Genomic DNA, 24356 nt, shown 5'->3' with positions numbered 1-24356 from the left:
AAGCAACAAAGCCTACATGGAAGAAGCACACCAGCCTGTGCGATCACGAGGTGCTGAAGGGATCAGTTATCAGGCATCAAAGAACAAAAAATCATATTGTGTACTCACCCCCATGATATGATTGCTGAAAACAAATGGGTGCATAAGCAAATGTGGCGAAGAAAGCTGATGGTGCCTGGCTTTCAAAAGAGATAGTGTCTGGGGTCTTAAAGGCTTGAAGGTAAGCAAGCGGCCATCTAGCTCAGAAGCAATAAAGCCCACATGGAAGATGCACACCAGCCTGTGTGATCACAAGGTGTTGAAGGGATCAGGTATCAGGCATCATCAGAACAAAAATTCTTACCATAGTGGCTGAGGGGTGGGAGTGCGGAGTGGAGACCTAAATCCCATTTCTAGGCCGCTGGACATCCCCTTACAGAAGGGTCTCAGGGAAGAGATAACACAGTCAGGGTGCGATGTAGCAACAATGAAAAATACAACTTTCCTCTAATTCCTAAATGCTTCCTCTTTCCACAATCATGATCCCAATTCTACCTTGTGAGTCTGGCTAGACCAGAAGATGTACACTGGCACAGATAGGAACTGGAAACATAGGGAATCCAGGGTGGTTAATCCCTTCAGGACCAGTGGTGTGAGTGGCGATACTGAGAGGGTAGAGGGTGAGTGGGTAGAAAGGGGGACCAATTACAAGGATCTACATGTGACCTCCTCCCTGGGGGACGGACAACAGGGAAGTGGGTGAAGGGAAATGTCAGACAGGACAAGATATGAAAAAATAATAATTTATAAATTATCAAGGTTCATGAGGGAGGGGGGAGTGGGGAGGGAAGGGAAAAATGAGGACCTGATGTCAGGGGCTTAGGTAGAGAGCAAATGTTTTGAGAATGATGGGGGCAATGAATGTACAAATGTGCTTTGCACAATTGATGTATGCATGGATTATGATAAGAGTTTTATGAACCCCCAATAAAACGATTTAAAAAGAAGAAGAAAATATCCACCCTTATAGAGCTATAGTTGGAAACTCACACGGTCAGTTCTACCCTGTCCTGTAGGATTACTGAGTCAGAATTGATTCAATGGCTGTGAAGTTCGTTTGTTTGTTTGTTTTAGCTTATTCATCAATGTACTCTTTTGAGTGGAAATGTTTTAAGTGATTAAAAAGTAGTGTGTTTTTAATCTGTGATTTGTTTATCTTATTTTTTATAATATATTAGCTTTTTCAATAACAGCTTATTGGGGAGGTTGAGTGCTTTGAAAGCAAAGGGAAACATTCTCTACTAGTTGAGGCTTTTTTTGATAGTATTTTGGACCGAAAAAAAAAAAAAAAGCCCATGTAGAGTCAGGGAATTAATGCCATGCTTGACTCTTCTTCTTTCAATCTTCCCAGGTGCGTTTGAGGGACAGGAAAGACTCTCCTCAGCTGCTCATGGATGCGAAACATATCTTTCCTGTCACCTTCCCCTTTAACCCATCCTCCCTGGCGCTAGAAACCATCCAGATTCCAGCCAGCCTGGGCCTGGGATTCATTGCACGGGTCTGAAATGGAAGTCCAGGCAAATATTGACAATGCATTTCTTGCCTGAAATAAGATCCCATCCTTCCAAGTAAGCTACTGAAACCACATTTTTAAAGATCAAGCTCTGATTATCTCCCAAACGAGGGTATTAACTGGAAATCTCCTGAAAAAGGCTCTCCTCACCTGTATTACCTTGTCGAGCACCCCCCTCCCCCGAGCAGCTAGGTCTTCCACGTTTACACACAGGTGAAGGAAGGAAGGAAGACGGAGGGGGAGGGCGGGAGGAAAAACGTGTCTACAGCCGCCAGCATTTATTTTAGATCCTTAGTATTGCATCTAAATGGTACAAAAACATAAATTCCATAGTCAGCTGTTGCCTGCACAGAACCAGTTAAGGAGCCTCCTTGGAGCCCTAACAGAATAACTGGAAGAGCGATCACTACTGAGCACGCCTCCGTCTAGGAGTCCGTTCTGTCGATACTGTCAAACTGGAGAGAAGAAATAAACGGGGAATATGTAAAGTACTTGGTCAAGTAACTTCCTTCTCTGGGTCGCTGCTGAGAGAGCTACGGGAAGAGCCGTAACATGGCTGTCCGTCTGTGCGGTGGTTCTCTGAGCGTTTCACGTTGCTGCTACGGGCCGTGGTCTTGAGAACGTAAGTGGCATTCTGATCAGGCAGAAAACATTTCTGGGCCGTCTCTGTTTACAATTCAGTCAGATCACAGTTTGCCTGGACTGTGTGCAAGTACCTACCGGCTCGCCTGGCGAGGACACAGACACTGACTGGACGTGGTGTACTCACCTGACATGAAGTTTGACCGTCGGGGGTCGGGTTGATTAGACAAAGTGGCTACTGTGGATGTCATTATTTATTCAGGATGCATTATGTGATTTGCTCAATAACTTTGCCCGGTGGGTATCACATCCGGGTACAGTGTTCTGTGAAGTGACTTATTTTTCCATTTTCAGATTTGATTCCTGCAGTGCCCATTCTCAATCTTAGTGGGTTTCATTTCTTCCTCTATTTATTAAGAATCAATCTGTCACTTCTAGAAAGGATCATTGAAATACTGATGATTCAAATCTGAAGACCTTGGTTATCCTAACAGGTTATGCAAATGAAGGTGTAGCGTAGATATTTAATTATGATTCCGTTTTCATAGGCTGTAAGTGTTCTCAGATACCACTAGATACTTTAAAGAGCATCATATTAGAAATACTTTAAGAAGACATATATGAAATATAGAAGATTGTTGAATTTTACAGAGGATTTGGCTCCCTAAGAGCCAGATTCTGTTAAGTTTCCATTCTGAAATTCTAATTAAACAGACTCCCTCCCTTCCCTGCCCCCCACCCCAGGGTCTCATACAACAAATCATCAGGTTGTGCAAAAGCAAATCATTAGTTTTCATTAGAAACTCGGGTTCAGCATTATAATCATAGGTTTATGTCATTTAACTGTTATCTGTGTGCAATATGTCGGGAGAATCAAACCCTTCCAAGCCTCTGATAAAGATTCTTAGATGGTAGACACTGCCTTTCTCCTTATTTGGGCCTCATTTTCCCTGTCTTTAACATGAGAGGCTTGAGTAGCTGCTTCCTGGCATCGCTGTCCCCGTAAAGCCTCCCCTCTCAGATCCCAGAGCAGCAGGCTGCAGTTACAGAAGAAGTACGCCCTCTGCTGGACAGACCAGTATCGGGGACCTGTTCAAAGGGATTCTAGAAATACAAACTCCCAGGTTTCTAGTCGCCGTAAGCTTACCTAAGTGGTTAAGGAGGCCCCTATATTTTTTATTATTTGAATATGAATGAATGCGGTAGGTGATTATTACCGTATCATGTACTGATCTATTTTGTTGACTATTTGTATTTATTTGCAAAACCAACCCCAAACACTACTGATTCGATCCAAGTGTCTCCCTTTTCCCTGGTTGGCAATGCGGTTTTCAGGGAACAATTGGGCTTCTAATTGAGGTGACTACTGAATGTGGCCTTGTGCAACAGAGATGGGGATTGGGTGAAGGAGCTGCTAGCAAAAACAGAGGGGGGAGGGGGGTGCAACCACGATGTAGGCTGCCCACCTCACACATGGAAACTCTCCAAGACCCTTGCCCCAGCTTGATCTGATCTAGTAGATCAGGCCTTCAAGACATCAATGCTACAGACAGATCATACCCTGAAGCCTCTCCGGCCCGGGTCTTCCCTCCTGTTCCCTGGGCACCCCGTGGCATGCTAGAGCCCTGCTCTGTACTTGTGCCCCATGCCAACTCTATAAACACAAAGGTCTGCCTTCCCAGGGTTCCCACTTCCTCCAAGACCTGCCTCGAACCGCAGACTCTTTCATTTCCCAGTAACCTGGACAATGTGCATTGTGACTAGCTTGCGCTGTGGGACCAAGGCCGTGAATGACTGCATTGCTTCCCCGAGGATGCAATGATGCGCTGCTCGCCTGGGATGCTTGGCCATTCGGAGCACTGTTCACGCCACCTTCTGCCCAGCTGTCGACCAGCTCCGTCAGCTTCCTCCAGCTCTCTGCACCCAGTCCCTCTTCCTCCCCTCAGCTGAATCACAGAGCCCACCACCCACCACGTGCTGCTCTTTGAAGGTAGGTGGGTGCTGTCTAGTCTCAGTGCCCTGCTGGCTTTCCTACTGTCGTGCCTGCCAGTCACACTTTGCACAAGTTCTCACCATTCTCTGCAAAACACCCATGACACGGTCGCTATTCTGCTTCTTCCTCATTCCTCTATGATGCACCACAGAGATTCGGGGGAAGAGACGCAAACCCCACAGCAGATCCTTTCTTAATTGCCTTGTTCCCTGGACCCCCTCTTCTCATACCCTAGGAAGGCAAAGCTGAAATTTGGAAGCTGGGCCCTTGCCTAAAAGTAACTAACGAGAGGTGGGGGCGGTGAGCCGGAGTTCAGATTCACACAGTGTAGCTTCCTGCTTCCCCTGGAAGTCTCGGGAATTCCCCATGTTTCCTGACACTTTTTTTCAACAAGTACAAAAATATATTCCACAGCCAATTGATAGGGACATGGGCCAGTTTGGATAATTTGCTTTGTGGTTCATTACAATGGCTTATTAATAAGAGTTGATGCTTACTTGGTAAGTACTTATCTGTAATATAGGTCAGATTTTTTTTTAATTCACATAGCGAAGAAGACTGAAAATACTTTATTGGAATTTCAATGTAGTGATTTTTGTGAGAAATACTTTTCTTGGTCACCTTAGGTAAAGGGGCACCTGCCACCATCATCCTGAGAAGTCCTCATAGTGTTCAGTCAGTCTCCAGTCTCTCTCTCTCTCTCTCTCTCTCTCTCTCTCACACACATACACACACACACAAGCTTGTTCCCCAGGAGGCATACGCTGAGACCCTCTGGGTATTTGGGGCTGTTTTGGATAAAACAAAAAGCAAACGGTGAGTGGGTGACCCTTCATTTCTCCCGTTGAAAGTTACACACAAACCACAACTTGCATCCGAACGCGCTTTACTTCAATGCTCTTTCTCTGTTACCTCATTTCTTCTTCACAGCAGTAGATCGGGTAGGACTGGCTGATGACAGTCAGTGGAAACTACCCACTTGCCCATAGCCACGGGGTGGGGGGGGCGTGCGAGCAGATGAGAAGCAAGAGACTAAAACGTGGCCGTGGTGAGGTGGCATTCTCTTCCTGGTACGCGTGGGGTCCTGCAGGGTCAGCAACGGGTGCGCCCTGTTTTCCACCCGACTGTGGGACTGAGCCAGTGCGGCGTACCGTATGACTTGTCCTGACGGATGAAGGCCCAGAGCCAGGCGGTTTTCTTTTCTGTCATACTAACTGGTTGTGATGCGTTCAGACCCTTGGGAGGTACGATGCTCTGTGTGTAGGACGTGAATTAGGTGTCAGGCAGTCTCAACCGAAGTGACAGGAAGCAGTGAAAAGTTCCCGAAAGTTAAAAGGAAGGTTTCTCTCCCATACACATTCCCCAGAGCCCCTTTGAGAGTGACCAGGTGAGCTGGCCAGACCCCGGGATAGTCAGGCTTGGCCACCTTCCCTGATCTAGGGCCTCCACACAGAGTAGCCCAGGCCACTGGGGACCTCCTGAGGGACGTCCACTAGGCAAGCCCAACCCAAATCTGCATGGGATTGTACATTGCAACGCGTGCATGCCTGCAGTGTTTGCGTTAGATGTGCTGTGCGGTGGTGTGGCCTGTGTTCATGGATGAGTGCACTGTGGTTTGTTCTCGGGCAGCGCTGTGAGGGCCGCCTTACCCCCTGCCCCCTTCCCTTCTAGAGCTGCCTTAAGTTCCCTGGAACTTTCTCTGTAAAGGATATCTCATGCCTGAAGAGGAAATCTTGCTGTGTTTCTTACAGTGTTGTCAGGGTTTTTGTTGGATCTCGTCTCTCCCACCACCAGGCCCTTTCGTCCTTCCGGCATGACCCGCACACCCTCCTGTTAGTTCTGCTTCCTTTGCTTTCTGTTCTTCCCAAACAAGGAACAGCAGTAGGGGGGTAATGAGATTCCACATGAGAACAGGTTCCTGCCTTGGTGGGATATCTGTCCCAAGTAAGCACATAAACATCTGCAAGAAACATTAGATCCATTAGATAATTGGTAATATTTCAATGTCCTCTTTTCTACGGACCCAGCTTTGATAGAGGGTATGACCCTCTAGAGCAGTGGTTCTCAGCCTTCCGAATGCCAGGACCCTTTCATACACTTCCTCATGTGGTGGTGACCCCCAACCATAACAGGATTTTCATGGATACTTCATCACTATCATTTTGCTAGTGTTATGAATCGGGCGACCCCTGTGAAAGGGTCGTTCAACCTCCCCCCCTCCCAGGGGTCGCGACCCAGAGGTTGAGAACCCCTGCTCTAGAGCCTTTCACGGGCGGTCTTTTAGAAAGAAACGATAAGAACTTTGACTCCAAAAAGAGGTTGAGTGCTGTAAGTTCTAGTCTCTTGTATTAAACGAATCAACCTAGAATCCCAATCCACGTTCTCACTGCACAGTCTGCCAAAATGTATTTTATAATTTGGTGTCGCTAAAACGTGCATTAGCTTAATCTAAAGGGCGCCATGAGTGCCTGCCAATGACTAACATCCCCACAATATTGTACTAGAAAGGAGACATGCTTTTGGAATGGAAACTGGTGTATGTCATTGAATGCTTCATAGTTCAGTAGACTTGGAACGTATTTTTAAAAGTCAGGAGCTTCAAATATAATATTACCATGTGTTAAAAAATATTAGTCCACATTTCAGGTCCTCTAAATCCCTTGATCCACTTAATTTTTGCCCCTACAAATGGAATTTGGCTTTTCACTGCCCTTTAACTGTGGATATGTATGTTATAATTTATGATTCCTGTTATATATTTTTGTGAGCTCCTTGATCCATATTGGGTTTTGATGTTGTTGTTAAATTGCTTTAACAATGTTGCAGAGAAATGGGCTCACACCGTTTAGTGTGTGATATTTTGTACTTAACATAATTTTGCTGTGAAATAACCTACAAGGAAACTGAATGTTACAGTTTTTCAACCTATTTTCCCTTGTTGAATCTGGAGAAGGAATTTCACTTTGATCTGTGCATAGAAACCAGGTGGTGGTGCCCTTGTTCTGTGGAAAGTTCTTAGGAGAAAGTTCTTAGTCATCCATTCAAAGAAGTGCTGAGAAGTGCAAGCCATTATCCAGCCAACTCTCGTTTTATGTTGTACCCATTACGCATACCTTCAAAGAAGTTTGGGGGGAAAACCTTACTAATCACCTCAGATCCACAAAAATAAAAGCCTTTGAAATACAGGTTTTGACTAGATATCACCTAGTGCTAAGATGAAAACCAAAACAAGATCAGATGACATTATGCTCGAAATGTGTAGGTGTCTCATGTTGTACTTAGTAAATGTGTGCCATTTATGCTGTATTCTCCTAGCTATGGTAGAAAATTGTTCAAATAAAGACATGCATATAAAGACTTGCCGGTGTCTCTTAAATTCTCCACAGCACGTTCTTCCTAATGGCGGATGTGAGTCTGCACTCCCCTCCCTGACGTTCTACGGAATCTTGAGAACGTCATAGTTGATGTCCTCTTTCGTCCTGGACAACATGGTGAAGAACGGAATTGCTAAACCTCTAAACCAGCGGTTCTCAACCTGCGGGTCGCGACCCCTTTGGGGGTCCAATGACCCTTTCACAAGGGTCACCCGATTCATAACAGTAGCCAAATGACCATTGTGAACTAGCGATGAAAATAATTTTATGGTTGGGGTCATCACAACATGAGGAACTGTATGAAAGGGTCCCAGCATGAGGAAGGTTGAGAACCACTGCTCTGAACAAAGAAGGCAATTAGAGAAAAGGCTGCGTCTTCCCTTCTGAGTGAGTCATGCCTAGATGTTTTGGAATTCTCCAACAGAGGAATAGATTTAGCCAAGGGGAATTTGGCATACTTACCGCTGAAAACCAAACCAAACGATGGCCATTGAGTCGCTGCCGACTCAGGGTAGAACTGTCCCTGTGGGTTTCCGAGACTGTAACTCTTTGGGAGTAGAAAGCCACATCTTTCTGCACCTGGTGGTTTCAAACTGCAGACCTTGCAAAGCACAGCCCAATGTGTAACCACTATGCAGCCAGGGCCCCTTCCCCCTGAAAATCAGCCAGTGTAAATAAGCACCCCAGCCCCCCAGTTGCAGCGGATGGGGAAGGACTAGACAGGAGCTGCCGTGAGTGGGGCCAAGCAATGGCAATGAATGACACAGTTGACTTTCTCTTTCAGATGGCTGTATCAAATGGTATATTTTAATTATGAAACAAATTCAGTCCAGGCTGAGGCTCAAAGACGTAGGGAGATACACTCATCTGGCCTAAGTAAGGGAGAGCAAGGCTGTCCAGCTATGTGGTAGAATTAGCCTTATCTTCATTTAGAGTATGGGGACGTGAATATGCATGTTATTCATGTAGATTGTGTATCACAGACACCGTGTTTATGAGGCCAGTGCAGGACCAGGCAGTGTTTAGTCCTGTAGAACGCAGGGTTGCTGCGAGTCAGAACCACCAAGAACAGCAGCCTCTCTGTTGTTGTTCGTTCATTTAACTAGCTTATGAAGCACTTTTGTAGGCACCATGTCAGACCTGGAGAGACCGCAGCAGCCAAATTAGATTGAACCACTAGCCCATGTCCGATGGGGAACAAAGATGTTACATGGACTTAAGTATCAGTGTTTGCAAGCTAATTCTGCAAGGCCAGTATTGTCCTGATAAATACCCAAACTAGATAACATAAGAAAAGTAACATATTTTATGAGCGTAGATAAAATAATCCTTAACAAAATGCTATCAATGCCTATAGAAGGATTTATATGTCCCGTGGGATTGCAAGGTAGAATTAAAGTCTAAAAATCAATGAACGTAGTAACCCACTGGCATGGAGTCCATCTGACTTGTAGCGATCGATCCTATAGGAAAGATTTTTGAGACTATAAATCTTTGCAAAAGCTGACTGACTCATCTTTCTCCTGGGATGTCTGGGGAGTTTGGGCTAACAGTCCACTGCTCAACCCCCTAGCCACCAGGCCTCCTTAGTTAATGTAGTGCACCAGATGACTAGAATAAAGTACAAAATCAACATGATCGTCGAAATAGAGGAAAGTCATTTGACAAAAATCCAAAGATGCCTTATGGCAAACTCTCACCAAACTAGGTGTAAAAGGGACTTACTCAACCAGATAAAGGGAATCTGCTTTTTAAAAACCACGGCTAACATCACACTAAGGGACGGGCCCTCTGGGCATAGTGGGCTACATGTTGGACGAACCAAAAAGGTCGGCAGTTTGAGCCCACCAGCAATTCAAGAGAGAACGATGGGACTTTTTATCAGACAGAAACCCACAGGGGCAGTTCTGCTTTGTGCTGCAGGGGCGCTGTGAGCTGGAATCCACTCAGCGGCAATTAGTTTAGTCTTTTTTTTTAGTTTTAGCAGCATACTGAGGCCTCCCAGTGGAGCAGTAGGCTAAGCACTGGCTGCTAAGGCTGATGTGGTTAGTTCAGATCGACCAGCTGCTCCTCAGGAGACAGATGAGGCTGTCTGCTCCTGTAAAGATTCGAAATCTTGGAACCCAATGGCGCCATCCTACCTGTCCCACAAGGTCACCAAGTCACACTCAACCCAATGGCAGTGGTCTTTAAATGTCACAGTGTTTGTAATGGTGAAAGGCTGGGTGTTTTCCCTTAAGATCAGGCGCAAATCAAGGGTGCCACTTCCGAAGACACACTAAATGTCAGCCTGAGAAATTGGGGAGTGGGGCAGGGGCGGGGAGGGAGGAGGAGAGCAATAAGTATCCGCATTGGAAAGAAAGCAGTGGAACTTTTTGTAGATGACATGACCTTGCATAGAGACAACCTAAGGACTATTGGAAACAATAAACTGGATCAGCAAGGCTGCAGATCCAAGATCAATAAACAAATATCAGTTGTGCCTTTTATACACTTGTCGCGGCCAGTCCTTTAGTGAAGAAAGCAATTTTATTTGCAATGGCATCAGAAAGAATAAAATACTCAATATACTTATTATTTTTTAAAAGAATAAATGTAGCCAAAGAAGGGAGACGCATATTCTGAGAACGACAAAATTTTAAACAAATTGTTAATTTTATATCTTTGATATATAATACGTACGTGCAGGAGATAGCAATACTAAACCAAAACCAAAGCTAATTCTGAAATCATTTGAGAGTTCGAGGGGGCACAAGACGGCTAATATAAAAATCTTGGGAAAGAACGGAGTTGGAAGACTCCGTTTCAGAATGTGCTAGAAAGCTAGGGCCCTTTGAAGCGCGTGCTTCCTCTCTATCCCCCTGGAGAAAGAAGCGGCGCCCCAGGAATTCATTGGCCCGAGTCTGCTGCGCCTCCCGCCAGGTGGACCCTCTGGACCGCCCGGCACCTGCAGGGAGGAGGGCCGCTCCGCCCCGGCCCGGCCCCGGCCAATAGCAGCGAGGACTGGCCGCGCGGGGCCCGTAAGGACCAATCCGCGGAGGAGGGGGCGGGCTTTCCGCGACTTTCCGCTCCTCGCCGCCAGCCTTCGGGACAGCGGCGAGTTGTGCCGGGGAGCTCCCGCCGGATGGCACCGCGGTGATCGACGCTGCGCTCCCGCGGACGGTGCTCCACTCCCGGGGCCGCCCGGGCACCGGGGCCTCCGGGCCCGAACAGCCTCGCCCATGGCGGTGGCGGAGCTGTACACCCAGGTAGGCAGGGGCGCGCGGCGCGGAGTGGACGTGGCACCCGGGCCACCTCCCACCCCTGCAGCTTCGACTGCAGATGGGAAGGCGCCCACTTTCGCCCGGGTCTTCGGGGGCGGGCTGGACAGACTGGGGGACGCTGGCGGGCACCTCGGACCGCCTTGTCTCCCGACCAGGACTTCCCTAAAGCATGGCAAAGACGAATATCTGAAACATTACCCCCCCCTCCACCCCACCCCCCACACCACCACCACCCCACAACGCCACGTTTACAACGGTAATATTCAGGACGTCTTCAGAATGCCACAAGTGCATTCAACTGTGCCCATGCCCGAAAAGCCACCTTAAGATGATAGCCAGGAACAGTTCTACTGTGCAACACCTGGGAACGCCAGGAGTGGGGATCCCTTCGTTCCTTTGCCAGGTGTGTGGCCCAGAAGTCACCTGGGGACTCCACTAACCTGCTGTGCAGTCGCACACTCGTCATTTAACATACATACTGTGCTGCACAGGAGCCCTGGCATAGTGGTTACACGTTGGGCTGCCCATCTGCAAGACCAGTGTCCCCGCCCCCACCCCTACCCCTTTCCGTGGGAGAAAGACAGGGCTCTCCATTTACCGATATGTAAAGAGTTACAGTCTGAGAATTCAGTAGAGTTGAGCGCCTTACCATTGGGCTGGGAAATGAAAGGTTGTCTCTTCAAGCCCATCAGTGGCACTATGGAAGTAAGAGGAGACTGTGGACTGTGTGTGTGTGTGTGTGTGTGTGTGTGTGTGTGTGACAATTCACAAGGTGTACTGGTGGCTGGCGTGTAGTGCTTAAGAGTTGGGCTGCTTGCTAACGGAAAGATCTGGTTCAAACACACCAGCCACACCTAGGAAGACTGAGGAGGCTTCTGGATCAAGTTGTACAGGCTCAGAAACCCTGGGGAGTGGGGAGTGGAGGCAGGCAGTTCTGCCTGCTCTTCTGGGGTCCGTGGGAATCAACCTCATGGGAATGGGTTTTGTTTTTGCAGGTAGTTAACAAAGCCCCTTTCGCAAACACACTGACTCTGTGGAACACACTAGAATATTCTTCCTTGCTGTTTGTGACCAAAGCCCATTTCTCTGGCCAAGACCCCACACCTCACTTGGGAAGGGCAGCATTCCCCAAGGATGCTGGGCCCTCTGAGATGAGTTTGATCACTTGGTTGGATAAGTTGTGTTTGGGGGTGGGGGGGAGTGTATATATGTAAATATGCATATCATATATCTATGATGGGAAATATAGAGTCCCCAACATTCAGGTGGGTCAGACCTCTTTCCCAGACACGGGCCCTAAATTTGTCTTCAGAATGGCACCTTTGCTATAGATTCAAAAACAGTTGAAACAAGTTTCGTTGACTTAAATAAACCTTTGTTCCCTTCTGCTCTGCCTAGTTACCCCTCGCACTGCTGTCCAGTGGATTCTGACTCCTAGAGGCCCCTGATTGGGCTTTCTGAGACTGTCAATCTGATGGGGATGGGAGAGCCAATAGCCTTATCCTTCTGTGGAGCAGCGGGTGGCTTTGAACCACCCACTCTTCGGTTCACAGAACACTCAATGCCTAGCTTGCAGCGCCAGGTACAAGTCAATACTAATTACCCAAGCCATATTGCCCCCTCCAGTTCCCCTCCGGTTAACTGGACTTCTGACTGAACGCTGTTTGAATTGCCCTAGTTCTCCGCGTAGCATAGTTTGACCAGGGAGAAGGCGGGCCATCAGACAGCCCAGAGCGCTTCTTACGGCTTCAGTTGACTGGCGGTAAGAGAAAATTCTAGAACAAAAATACTCCTAGAAGGTGCTTCTTTTGGAGGACAAAGGACACTGTGGGTGATCAGCCTATATTAAGTAACTGACAGTTCATCCGGAAGCGAACAATTTATGGGTGTCAGCACTACAATCTTCGGATCATCTGGTGGCTCACTCCTCAAATATTTACTAACGGCCCATGGGTACGGGGCAGAGCTGCGGAAACACTAGTGTGGACGAGCTCCATGATGGCTAGCTTGGATGGGCAGAGAATCAGACTCCCAGAGGAGAGAGAAGGCTGTGCTCCCGGGCTGCCACCCCCTCTCAGGTGGTCAGGCAGCCCCGCTTCCTCAAGCCGCACGTGGGAAGCTGAGCTGCCTGCTGTAAGAAGCTGCTGGGTTGGTTTTTAGAGAGCTTGCTTTGTTCGAGTTCTTTCTTTAAACGGAAACAAATACTCAGCAGTCGTGGCTGCTTCCCTGGTCCCACGCCTTCTTGTCTTCCCTCCACCCTGCCCCAGATCTAGCAGGCTGCCGTAAGTGTCTAGATGGGGGTCCATGGCCACATTCAGCCCCACAAGGGTGCCCTGTCTCCCCGCTGTCTGGGCCACACAACCCTTCAGAGCCATCAGAACCTGATTCCTGCAGTCAGAGGCAAACACAGATCCTGCACATGGCTGTGGGCCTGGCTGTTGCCCCGTGGCCCCCTCTCCAATCTCCTCTTAAGACACATTGGATCACCCTCAATAATACACATATACAGCATTGTCTGTTACGGAGTACCGTACATACAAAGTGAATGGCTCTTGAGTTTCCTGATTGACCCAAACCCACCGTCATGGCGTCGATTCTGCCTCATGACGGTGCTGTTGGGTGCCGTCGAGTCCGTAGCGACTCACAGTGGTGACCCAATGTCCAACAGAAGGAAACCCGGCCGTCCTGTGACATCCTCACAACTGTCCTGGCATGGCTAGGACATGGTATCAGCTGTTTTTCTCACTCTGGGCCGTGTCCCGACGGCAAATGAAGGGCTGAAGGCTTTGTGGTCACAGACTGTGCTCCATCTGCCTCACTGTGATCAACTCTGCTTTGAGGAGGCAGCTCTTCCTCAGTCGTGTTTTTGCGTGCCTTCTGACCTGAGGAGCTAGCTCATCTCCTGCCACCATCTCTGGCGATGCTCTGCTTCTATTTCGGGTAACAATGTTTAGCCGCTGTCCATAGGTGCTCTGTGGCTGATTCCTCATTCTTCATAGTCTGTTCTTAGTCTGGAAGCTCTGCTGAAATACCAGTGACATAGCTTCCAGGATCAGAGCAACCCACAAAACATCGTAGCGTGACAAGCTGACACACAAGGGATGGTTCCGACTCACAGCGACACGACATAGGAATTCGAAGCTTGGAGATCTCTACGGGAACATCCAGCCTCACCTTCCTTCTGCGGAGTGGCTGAGGCATTTAAACCACCGACCTCGAAATTAGCAGCCCAGCGCCTCACCCACAGTGCCACCGTAGGGCTGAATTTGGAACCTCTACCCCCTCGGTCAAAGACCGAATGTGACAACTAGCACAAGATACACACGGAAACTCACGTGTGATTTAAGAGGGAGAAGAGAATGTTTATAGTTGAAAGGAGCCAGACTCGGTGAAGGCTTTGGAGGGGAGGTCTCCAGCGTCACTGGGGAGACACTCGGAGAGGATGTAAAGGAGGCTGGAGAGAGAGGGGAAACAAATTCACGACCTAAGATATAGTGCAAGCGAAGGCAAGGAGGATGGCATGTCGCGTCACCCCCCGTTGTGCCAGCAGATAACTAGCTTGGCTGGCAACAGAGAGATTGGCAGTTCAGTCTACCCCAAGGCACCTCAAAAGAAAGGCCTGGCAATCTGTTTCCAAAAGCCAGCCACTGAAAACCAGATGGGGCACAATTCTGCTCTGATTCACATGAGGTCCCGGTGAACCAAAATTACCGTCACTCGAGGGCAACTAGTTTTAGGTGGCATGGGAGGATCATGAAGACATCACTGGCAATACGGCTGCTGTAGCAAAGTGTGGTAAAGAAATCAGGTGGTGCCAGCTGTCAGGAAGAATAGCAAGTGGGGTCTTGAAGATTTAAAACAGGCAGCCATGTAAGTGAGGTGTTCGCTGAGTCTGCATGGAAGAGGCCCACCAAGCTGTGTGATCTAAGGATTGTAAATAATTAAATTCAAGGCCCGAGGAGGGAATGCTATGACAGCTTACATTCCGAGGGCCCAGTTTACAGAAGGGTAAGAATGACAGTGAAAGGGGAGCCCCCCCCACGTGGATTAAGCGTCCAGTGAATTCCCTCTGATCATTGGCCTGGGGTGTGGATAGCCTTGCTCTCCTACAGAATGCATTGGAAAGTAGACTGATGTAGGTGTAGTCAGGTCAAAATGTAACGGCTTACCGTTTGTTCTCCTTTTGGATTCATTCTAAATTTGTTCTCGGTTTTTAATCGTTTCTGCTTTCTTTTCTTTGGGGGTTCTCTGTTTTATTTCCTTATTGTTGCTGGTTCGGTTTTGTTTGGGAGGATGGTGTGTTTTTCGATATATGAAATCCAGGATCATGTTGGCTTTGGCAGCACATGTACTAAAATTGGAAATCCAGGAGAGGTAAATCTATAGAGACAGTAACCGCATTCATAGGTTCTTAGAGTTCTGGCAGGAGAGGTTGGGAAGAGATAGGGTGCTAATAATCATGAGCACAAGAAAGCTGTTCTAAAATTGATTGTGCTGGTGATTGCACAATTCTTTTTAATATAGTCGAAACTATTGAATTGTGTGATGTGTGAATTATAAGTCAATAAAACTTATTTTAGAAAAGGCTTGGAAGAGTATGGTGGGAGACAGAGCAGAGAGGAGGTGGGGGTGGGGGGAGTGGAGTGGAGTGGGGTGGGGTCGTAGCAACCCAAGAGTTAGGTCAGGGCTGTCGCCTCCAGAAGAAGGGCTCTCCTGGAAGTTTGAATGGGAGATGACAAGGTCAAGTGGACGTTTTAAGAGGTTGACTATGCTAGCCACCTCCATGTCACGGGAATTAGAGGTCCTGGAGTGGACACAGGGTGTGGGGAGGGGGAGGGTGCTGGATCACCGTGAGCGTTGGGTCTGGATGATTGAGAGCAGAGCAGAGTAGTGCCTGTGATGGGAGTTAGGGACATCAGGAAGCCAAAATCTTTCTTAGAGGCAAGTTTTGTCCCTGCAGAGGTTGGCATGGGGGAAGGGGGCCTGGAAGTGCTAGCGCTGAGGCCCCTGTAGAGCCTGGGGCTGAGTCTTTTGTTCAGAGACCTTAACTGCAGGCGGTGAGGGACTTGTCAAGAGAGAGACAAGGTGGAGAGCCCCTGGGAATGCCTCCAGGAGCAAGATGGGCCACTTTCACACACAGGAGGAGACGGAGAGCTGGCCCAGGACCCACCTGAAGAGAGGCTTCATGAGGAAGAGGGCAGTCCTGGAGGAGGGGCCGCAGTCTGCCCGTCCAGGTGTAAAATGACCCACCTCTTTACTAAAGCTACTTGGCAGCCTGCCTTAGCAATGTTCCAAGGTGCAGGGAAACCGGTCTGGCCATGCCTGCCTTGAGCTTTGCCATGGGCTCCTGCTGCTCTCAGGCTCACTGAGGAGCTGTGGGGCTCTGCCTCTCAACGTCACCCCCTGGCCTCCCTGCCACCCCACGTCTGCCTTGGCTCACATTCCCTATAACAGCCGCTCCCTCTGTAGAGCTTCACCAGCTTCCGGCTCGCTCTGGAATATCTGCTCTGCTCATTCGCAACTGCCCCTCCCAGACTCACCTGGGGCAGCACCTCTTCTGAGAAGTTTTTGGCAGCCAGCCCACCTCCCCCAACCCCCACTGCCGGTGCTGATCTGCATCCGGGCACCTTCCCCTATTGAGTTGTAACTGCTCATGAATGCCACGTCTCACCCACTTGACCAAGAGCTTTTAAAGAGCAAGGAAGAGTGGAGACATTCAACAGGTGTGCGCCTTTGTGCAGGAATCAGTGAGTGGGTCTTTATGCTTCTGGGAAAAATCCTCTGGGGGAGAAGTTGATTGTCCAGGTGGCGACTGTTCGGAATCACAGTCAGGGAATGCCTCTTAGGTCCAGATGTCGTCTTAGGACCTGCATGTGGCGACTCCTTCCTGAGCCCGAACCAACAGCCCCATGTGCTAGAAGTTGTCATCCAGCTTTGAAACATACTGGGCTTCAGTTAGTTGCCCAAAGGCACGTAAAAGGGACAAAGCCAGGAGTAAATGCCTGTGTCCTCGCTACCTCCCACCCCTGCCTCCTCCGTGCCACGTCTTTGTCATCCTCCTCCTCGTCATAGGCTATGACCTGCCCTCCCCCACCCACCAGTCCACCCCATTCGTACCTACTTCCCCTCAACACCTGGTTATTTCTCATTTTATTCCCTCCAAGAACCCAAGGCAGTGCCAACCCCAGGGTCCCACAAAGGGGTAGGGTGGGACACCTGATGGCACCATCTGAGATCATGGACATGCTACTGATGGAGGGTTCGTAATGACATGGGGTAAGAGGTGGGACAATGAAGGCAAGGGCATTGTCTGTGTCGTGTGATGATAAACTTATATAAGTATGTAAATAGAATAACTTCTGGTGCTGGTGAAGAATATTGAAAGTGCCAAAAGAAGCAACAAATCTGTCTTGGAAGAAGCAGAGCCAGAAGGCATCCGAGGCACGGATGGAGAGCCTTCATCTCACATACTTGGGACATGTTGTCAGGAGAGACCAGCCACTGGAGAAGGACATCAGGCTTGGTCAAGTAGTGGGGCAGCGAAAAAGAGGAAGACCCAGGACAGGCTGGACTGATGCGGTGGCTGCAACAAATGGGCTCGCGCCTAGGAACGATTGTGAGGATGGTGAAGGACGGGGCAGTGTTTCCTTTTGTTGGGCAGAGGGTCGCTGTGGTTTGATTAGGACAACAATCGACCTTGGAAGCACACCTAGGGCAGCTCTACCCTACCATCTAGGAGAGCTGTGGATCAGAATCAGCTCAGTGGCAGACAACAACGTGTGTGTGTGTGTGTGTGTGTGTGTGTGTGTGTGTGTGTGTTCCTGTATGAGGAACCTGGCTGGCATAGTAGGTTAAGCATCAGGCTGCTAACCACGAGGTCAACAGTTCAAACACCACCGGAGGACGATGAAACTTTCTGCTCTGCAAAGATTTACAACCTCACTCACTCACTCACTCACTCACTCTCTCACTCACTCACTCACTCTCACTCACTCTCACTCACTCACTCACTCACTCACTCACTCACTCACTCACTCACTCACTCACTCACTGCCATCCAGTCCATGTCCACTCCTAACAACCTTTTAGGATGCCCTAGAACTGTCCCTGTGAGTGTTCAAGACTGCAACTGTTTACAGGAGTAGAAAGCTTTGTCTTCCTCCTGCAGAAACCCAATGGAGCAGTTCTGTTCTGGTCCTGTAGGGTTGCTTTGAATCAGAATCAACTGGACAGCATTAGGTTGGGTTTGGGTGTACGAAAGCGGTATCCCACCACCACCCCAAAATGCAATTTTCAAAGATATGCATTAAAATTTTTTTTATAAAACAACTTTATCACCTTCAAAGTACTCTCCATTACACCTGATACATTTGTCAAATCTGCTATTCCATTCTCGGAGATATTTTTCAAACTCCTTTGTTTAGATGGCTGGCAGCACCTCCCTCGTTTTGGGGGGTTTATTTTGTTTCACCTCTTCTCCATCATCAAATGTTTGTCCTTTCATGTCCCACTTCATTCTCGGAACCATAAAAAGACACACGGAGCAAGGTCAGGTGAGGAAGGTGCGTGGGGAAGAGAGGCATGCTGTTTTTTTCCCAAAACTAGTGCACTGAGATGGCTACGTGAGCAAGTACATTGTTGTGGTGACAAAACCAGTTCCCCATCTGCCACAAATCAGGCCTTTTTTGTTACACACCGGTACTCAATCTTTTCAGAACCTCTCACTAGAAAGCTTGATGAACAGGCTGACCTGGTAGAATGAACTCCAAATGCACTAGGAGTCGAAATTTTCTTGCAAACAAAGTTTCACAGCCACACGCGGTTCTCTTAAATCGGCCATCACAAAAAGCGAGGTTCAAGCGAAACTACTTTTACGAAAACATTCACTGTGACCAGAGAGAACCTTCTCACCTTCCCAGATGCTGCCACTGGGTGCATGAAAATGCGTCCTACTGAAAAAGCTCCGTTCCACCCAGCACAACTCCTGGTTTTTTGTTTGTTTGTTTGTTTGTTTGGGGGGAGAATTGGGGGCTTCAAAAAAGTTTGTGGAAATGGAATTGAAAGACAGTAACATTTTTGGAACCCTCACATACATAGAGTTATATATGAATGCATAGTAGACACAGAAATCGAGGAGGATGGATGTAGCTGGAGGAAAGTGTAGTTAGATTCAGTAGCTAGGAGGTCTTCGGGTTTACTGCTCTTTCTGTACAGCTGTGGGGGTGGAAAGAGGGACCCTGAGCAGGGTGGCAGGCTAAAGGAAAGGGCCCAGCAGAGGACCGGACGTTGGAGACGCCAGAAAGACAGACGTAGGCTAGCCTCGGAGAGGAGAAGGGACGTGAGCCTGTGGTGGCAGGAGACTAAGACATGCAGATCTTGAGAGGGAGACAGAGAAGGAAGCTGAGACTGCAGGAGTGGGTAGGGGTGAGCTGGAGGAGTCGTTCCCACCAGCCTTGTCTCATAGCATTGACCTTTCTGCCCTTTCCTGTAGAGCCCCTGTGAGTCGGAATGGACTCAAGGGCAGAGAGTCTGGGTTTGGTTTTCCTTCCTCTGCCCCCCTCCTGCCGGGTGCACTACACTGCCTTGGTCTCCCTGTAATGGCATGGTTCTCTAGATCTGGTGTGCTCAGCCCCATGTGCAGTGGAACTGTGAGGCTGCTCCCTCCTGGCAGCCCCTTCAATGCAGCCAAGGGTTTTCCTTAGGTTGGTAGTAGTAGTAGTAATTATTAAGCAGAGTCAATACATACTCTCTCCCTGAGACATACCAGGTGTGGTGACGGAGTGAAGTTCTGGTTCTGCCGCTTCCTAGCAGGATTGAAGTTCTTTAACTTCTCTGTTCCCAGCTTAGGGAGCTACTACACAGGGATTAAACAACATGGCCAACAGACATTTTATTGCTTTAACAGTTAGGCTCATCTCTGGGTATATATGCCACTCTTTGCCCATAAAACAATCAGGTTGTTTTGATGTAGTGTTCGCGGCTCTGAGATAGAAGGAGTGCATGCTGGCTTAATTTCAAGTAGGCTGTTGTTTAGGTCAAGTCGTATTCCACAGGGTGCCCTTTGATGAAGGATTTATTTGAACAGAGCAAATTACATGAACTTGGAATTTTCCCCAAGCATCCCTTCGCCTTTATTAGGAACTGAATAGCAGACCGAGCTAATGTGTTATCTTAAAGAGGGGCCAGAAGTAAGAGTCACTGTACCATGAATAAGGAGCCCCGATGGCAGGTGTAGTGGGCTATGTGTTTGACTGCTGGCCACAAGGTCAGCTGCTTGAGCCCACCAGCTACTCTGTAAGAGAAAGATGAGGTGTTCTGCTCCCTTGAACATGTACAGTCTCTGAAACCTACAGAAGTTCCACTCTGCCCTACAAGGTCTTTCTGAGTCGTAATCGACTGACTGCTAGTGAGTTTGGTGCAATAAACGGAGAGTCAAATGTTCTGAATTGCAAAATGGGTCTATCAGAGTTCAAACTCCTTTCTTGAAATGAAAATATTCCCGTCTTGTTATAAGATGGCAGAACTTCTCCATCTGTGCACAGAAACTCTTAAAAGAAAAGTCAGAATTTTTCTTATCAACAAGCCTGGTGTCTATTGGTAGTGGAATAATTTGGAAAAGAATACTAATAATTGTATAACACAAATAAAATATATAATCAATGGCACTGAATTATACATGTAGAAGTTATTGACTTGGGGAACTTTTTGTTGTGTATATTTTTACCACAATTAGAAAAAATGCGTACAAGGAAGAAGAAAATGTTCTAGAATCGTCTGTGGTGATAATGGTATAACTCTTCTCTATATGCTTGAATGATTGAATGTATGACATGTGGATGCTTACTAATAAAACTTAAAAAAACAAAAAGCTGGGCATCAACTCCACCTGTGAAACGTTTAACATGGATCATCCGTTGATTTCTACATATTAAAATAGGGGGTCTCAAATATTGACTTCATAATTTGAAGAAGAAATTTTTGATCTTCAAAATATGTAGGGAAGTTGTTGGGAAGTCTAAGTTGCCCTTGAAGGAGCCCGACGGCATCATGGTTGCCTATTGGATTACAATTCACTAGGTCAGCAGTTCAAGACCACCAGCAGCTCTTTGGGAGAAAGACGGAGCTTTCTACCCCCATAACGAGCTCCAGTCTCGGGCACCCACAGGGGCAGTTCTACCCTGTCCTGTAGGGTCGCGATGAGTCAGTATTGACTCGATGGCAGTGAGTTTGTCTCTTTGTTGAGAAACTGCCCTCACACTTTGCATACGCCTGCCTTTCTAATGGTCTGTTCTCATTTCCACTCTTCTCCAGCTGCATTCTGACTTTGCAGTGTGCAGCGTGCATCTCTCTCGATGCTGCACAGCCTCCCACACCACAGAAACCCACTGGCATCTCATGGCTTCCAGCTCCTGGAGACCCTGTAGGACAGAGAAGAGCTGCCCCTTTGGGTTTCCACACCTTTAGATCTTTCAAAGGCTGCAGAGTTACTGGTGGGTTCGAACCACTGACTTGCGATTGGCAGCTCGGTGCGCCCATTAACTATCAGACACCACCACTCCTTCCCTTGGAAGTCTCTTAATACCGATTTCTTTTTCAAATATTTCTTACCTTTTAAAAAAATCTCTTGTCCTGTAATTTGTGGGTCTTAATTCTTCTCATATTTAAAACTGGGATGATATAGACATCCCAGCAGTCGGCAGGTGGCCCTTTGGAACTGGGGTATGGAAAAAGGGACCCAGCATGGCCTCACTTTTCTGAACTGATGGGCTAGAGCATAAGGAGCAAGTGTGGGGGAGGTATAATGGTCAACTGAATTTGTTGATTTTGACTATCCAAGGACACATAGGGGTTTACGTCTGGAAGACAGTGGGACATGTGTCTAGACTTCCGTTGAAAGATCTGGGTGGCCGGCCTTCATGGCACAGTGGTAGAAGGTTGGTTTGGGAAGTTGTGGAATGGACAAGACCGTCCAGATCCTGCCTGGCATGAGCAGGGCCTTGGTCACTTTGGCCCTTGGAGCAGGAGGAGATGGCCGGGGCAGCCTGGGTGGGGGCTGTGAGGTCTGAGTGAGGAGGAAGTGGTTGTGGGGTGGCCTGACTACTCTTGCTGACCTGCAATGTGGAGCCTCCTTTTCAGTGTGGGACACGGCTCTTGGAAGAGAATTTGATTCTCCGTTCTGTACCCCATGACAAGCTCCCAGGCTCACTGGGGAAGACTCAACAAAGCAGGCAACATCCATGGATGAATAAGCAAAATGCGGTACATCCATTCAATGGAATACTACACTGCCAGCAAGAAGCATGACATGCCGATCTGTGCTCCCTCATGGGTGGAGTTTGAACACATTATGTGGATGGAATGGTATATGTCAATCACAAAAGAACAAACACAGGCTGTGTGCAGAGGCCAAAGTTTATTTATTGGTTACCCAGGGAGGGAGTTTTTGCTTCTGGAATGCTGAGTTTCTTTGATGGTGATAGAGAATGCTCACTGATTAAGGGTAACCGTGGCCAATAAGTAAGACACCTGCGAGAGAATCCGTGGCTGTTTTGCTGCATATACTTTTGTCCCAAATGAGTCAATCGCAGTCAAAGGGAGATTCCCAAACAGGAAGGAACTTCCTGGCAGAAGGAATCCTTTAAAATGTACTGTCGGGTATAATATGGTACCCTGATGGCACAATGGGTTGAGCACTGGGCTGATCACCACGAGGTTGCTCTCAGCTAAAAACCATCAGCTGCATCACGGGAGACAGATGAGGCCGGCAGCGTCTGGAAAGCTTTACAGCAGCGGTTCTCAACCTGTGGGTTGTGACCCCTTTGGGGGACAAACGACCCTTTCATAGGGGTCGCCTAAGACCATATTCCCGATGGTCTTAGGAACTGAGACACCGCTCCTCTATCCGTCCCCAGGCGGGTCCGCCCACATGCAGATACGCCCCCACGCGGGGTCCCCACAACACGAGGAACTGTAAGAAAGGTTGATGGCATCAGTTTGTAGCCCCAGAAACTCCGTACAGCAGGTCTACCTGTGCCATAGGGCTGCCATGACATAGAATCACCTTGCCAGCATTAGGTTTGGGTTCTTGGTCTGGGGCAGGTCCATTTTTTTAATTTCCCTGAAAGAATGACCCTTTAAATGCCGGAAGGCGTGTGAATGGGGAATAAAGAGGTGAGGTCTGTGGCCTGAGTCAGCAAGTATGTGGTGCTCCCGAAACCTTTCCTGGCCGCAGGAGCCTCTCCTGAGTCTGATAAGCCACGTCATTCCTCCATGGGGCGTGCTCCCAGGGAGGCAGGGCTGGCTCTGGGGACTTAACTGTGGTCCGAGTCTGGGAGGCCCCTGGCTCATGGAAGGAATTGCCCACTGAGGAGGTCTTGGGAGAGTTAGTTAGGGTGTTTGTCTAAATGGCTGCGGTTCTGTGTCCAGAGGCTTCCCAGGGAGCCCTCCCTTGGTGCGCAATGCTGCCCTGGGGAATGTGGTGACGGTGGGGAGGGAACAAGTGGGTGTAACTTCATATGCAACTGGGTAAACTTTCTTCATGTTTACTTACCAGGCTGGGTTTCAGCTGGGAGGCTCTAAATGACTGGCAACCCTGCCTGTGAGGCCACCAGGATCCAGCAGGGTGTGGGCAGCCTGGAGGAGAGTGGGTCATTGCCGTCGCGCCGGGGGAGACGTGGAAGGTCGGTTATGGGTGTCCTCACACTGCCCACCATTCGATGCTGCTTTCGCCCATCTAGCCCAACTCTCGCTGTGAAAGCATTTGGACTCCGGGGAGTTGGTTGCAGTGGAAAGTTCAAGGCTAGTTGACTTTGAGTTGCTCTCAATTCATGGTGACGCATGGACGAAGCTGCTGCACAAGTGTTAGGAGAGAGATGTCCCTTGAGGGACTAAAGGGTGCCTGGTCCGAGCCATGCTGTTTTCAGTTGCTTCGTAAAACCCGTTAAAGCCAAACGATGCAGAAGAAGCACTGAAGAAAACGAATGTGTTCGAATGATGGTGTTGGGGAAGAATGGTCTAAGTACCACGGACTGCCAAAGAGCAACCACATCTGTCCTGACGGAAGTACAGCCAGAATGCTCCTCAGAAGTGTTGATGGGGAGACTTTGCCCCCCCCCCCCTCGTTCTTTGGAGAGGATGGCAGCAGAGACCAACCCGTCGCTGGGAGACGGCTGATAAAATAGAGGATCGTGAGAAAGAGGAAGACCTTTGTATTAGTCTGCGTGCTTGAGAGAAACAAATCCACAGAAACTCATGTAAAAGAGAGAGTTTTATATAAAGGTTAAGTGCTCATCAAGAAAACAGCCCAACCCAGTGCTGCCCAAGCCCACAAGTCCAACATTAACCCATATGTCCGACACCAATCCACAAAGTCCTCCTCCATCTCACAAAGCAGATGCAATGATGCCGACTGCAGGAGGAAAGCCGAGTCAGTGAGTGTGTAAGCATCTCAGTGCTGGCAGGGGTCTCCACATGGCTGCTCCAACACCCAGGGCTGCATCAGGGTAGGTCCGTGCGGCTTCTCCTCAGGGATGTCTTGTGGGAAGTGAGCCTTGCCAGCTGAAGCAGAGAACTGGCTAAGGCAGCTGCACCCT

At 48.5% G+C, this 24356-nt stretch overlaps 2 protein-coding genes across 5 annotated transcripts in view; both read left to right on the top strand.

The window, feature by feature from the left end:
* The window catches only part of MYO5A (myosin VA), a 200474-nt gene extending 192990 nt beyond the window's left edge, over window positions 1-7484 (top strand). For all 4 annotated transcript variants that reach the window (XM_075532004.1, XM_075532003.1, XM_075532002.1 and 1 more), the window contains one exon: window positions 1391-7484. In XM_075532004.1, coding sequence (XP_075388119.1) covers window positions 1391-1543 — 153 coding nt within the window. In that variant the 3' untranslated portion in view covers window positions 1544-7484. The remainder of the gene's footprint in view (window positions 1-1390) is intronic.
* A 1826-nt stretch (window positions 7485-9310) lies between these two features.
* Window positions 9311-24356, top strand: part of MYO5C (myosin VC) — a 90478-nt gene continuing 75432 nt past the window's right edge. The window contains exons 1-2 of the mRNA XM_075532307.1: window positions 9311-9330; window positions 10455-10749. Coding sequence (XP_075388422.1) covers window positions 9311-9330; window positions 10455-10749 — 315 coding nt within the window. The remainder of the gene's footprint in view (window positions 9331-10454; window positions 10750-24356) is intronic.

Source organism: Tenrec ecaudatus, chromosome 14, assembly GCF_050624435.1.
Source record: "Tenrec ecaudatus isolate mTenEca1 chromosome 14, mTenEca1.hap1, whole genome shotgun sequence".
NCBI classification, from domain to species: domain Eukaryota; kingdom Metazoa; phylum Chordata; class Mammalia; order Afrosoricida; family Tenrecidae; genus Tenrec; species Tenrec ecaudatus.
The sequence above is the reverse complement of the archived record's forward strand: the minus strand, read 5'-3'. Positions and strand labels throughout refer to the sequence as shown.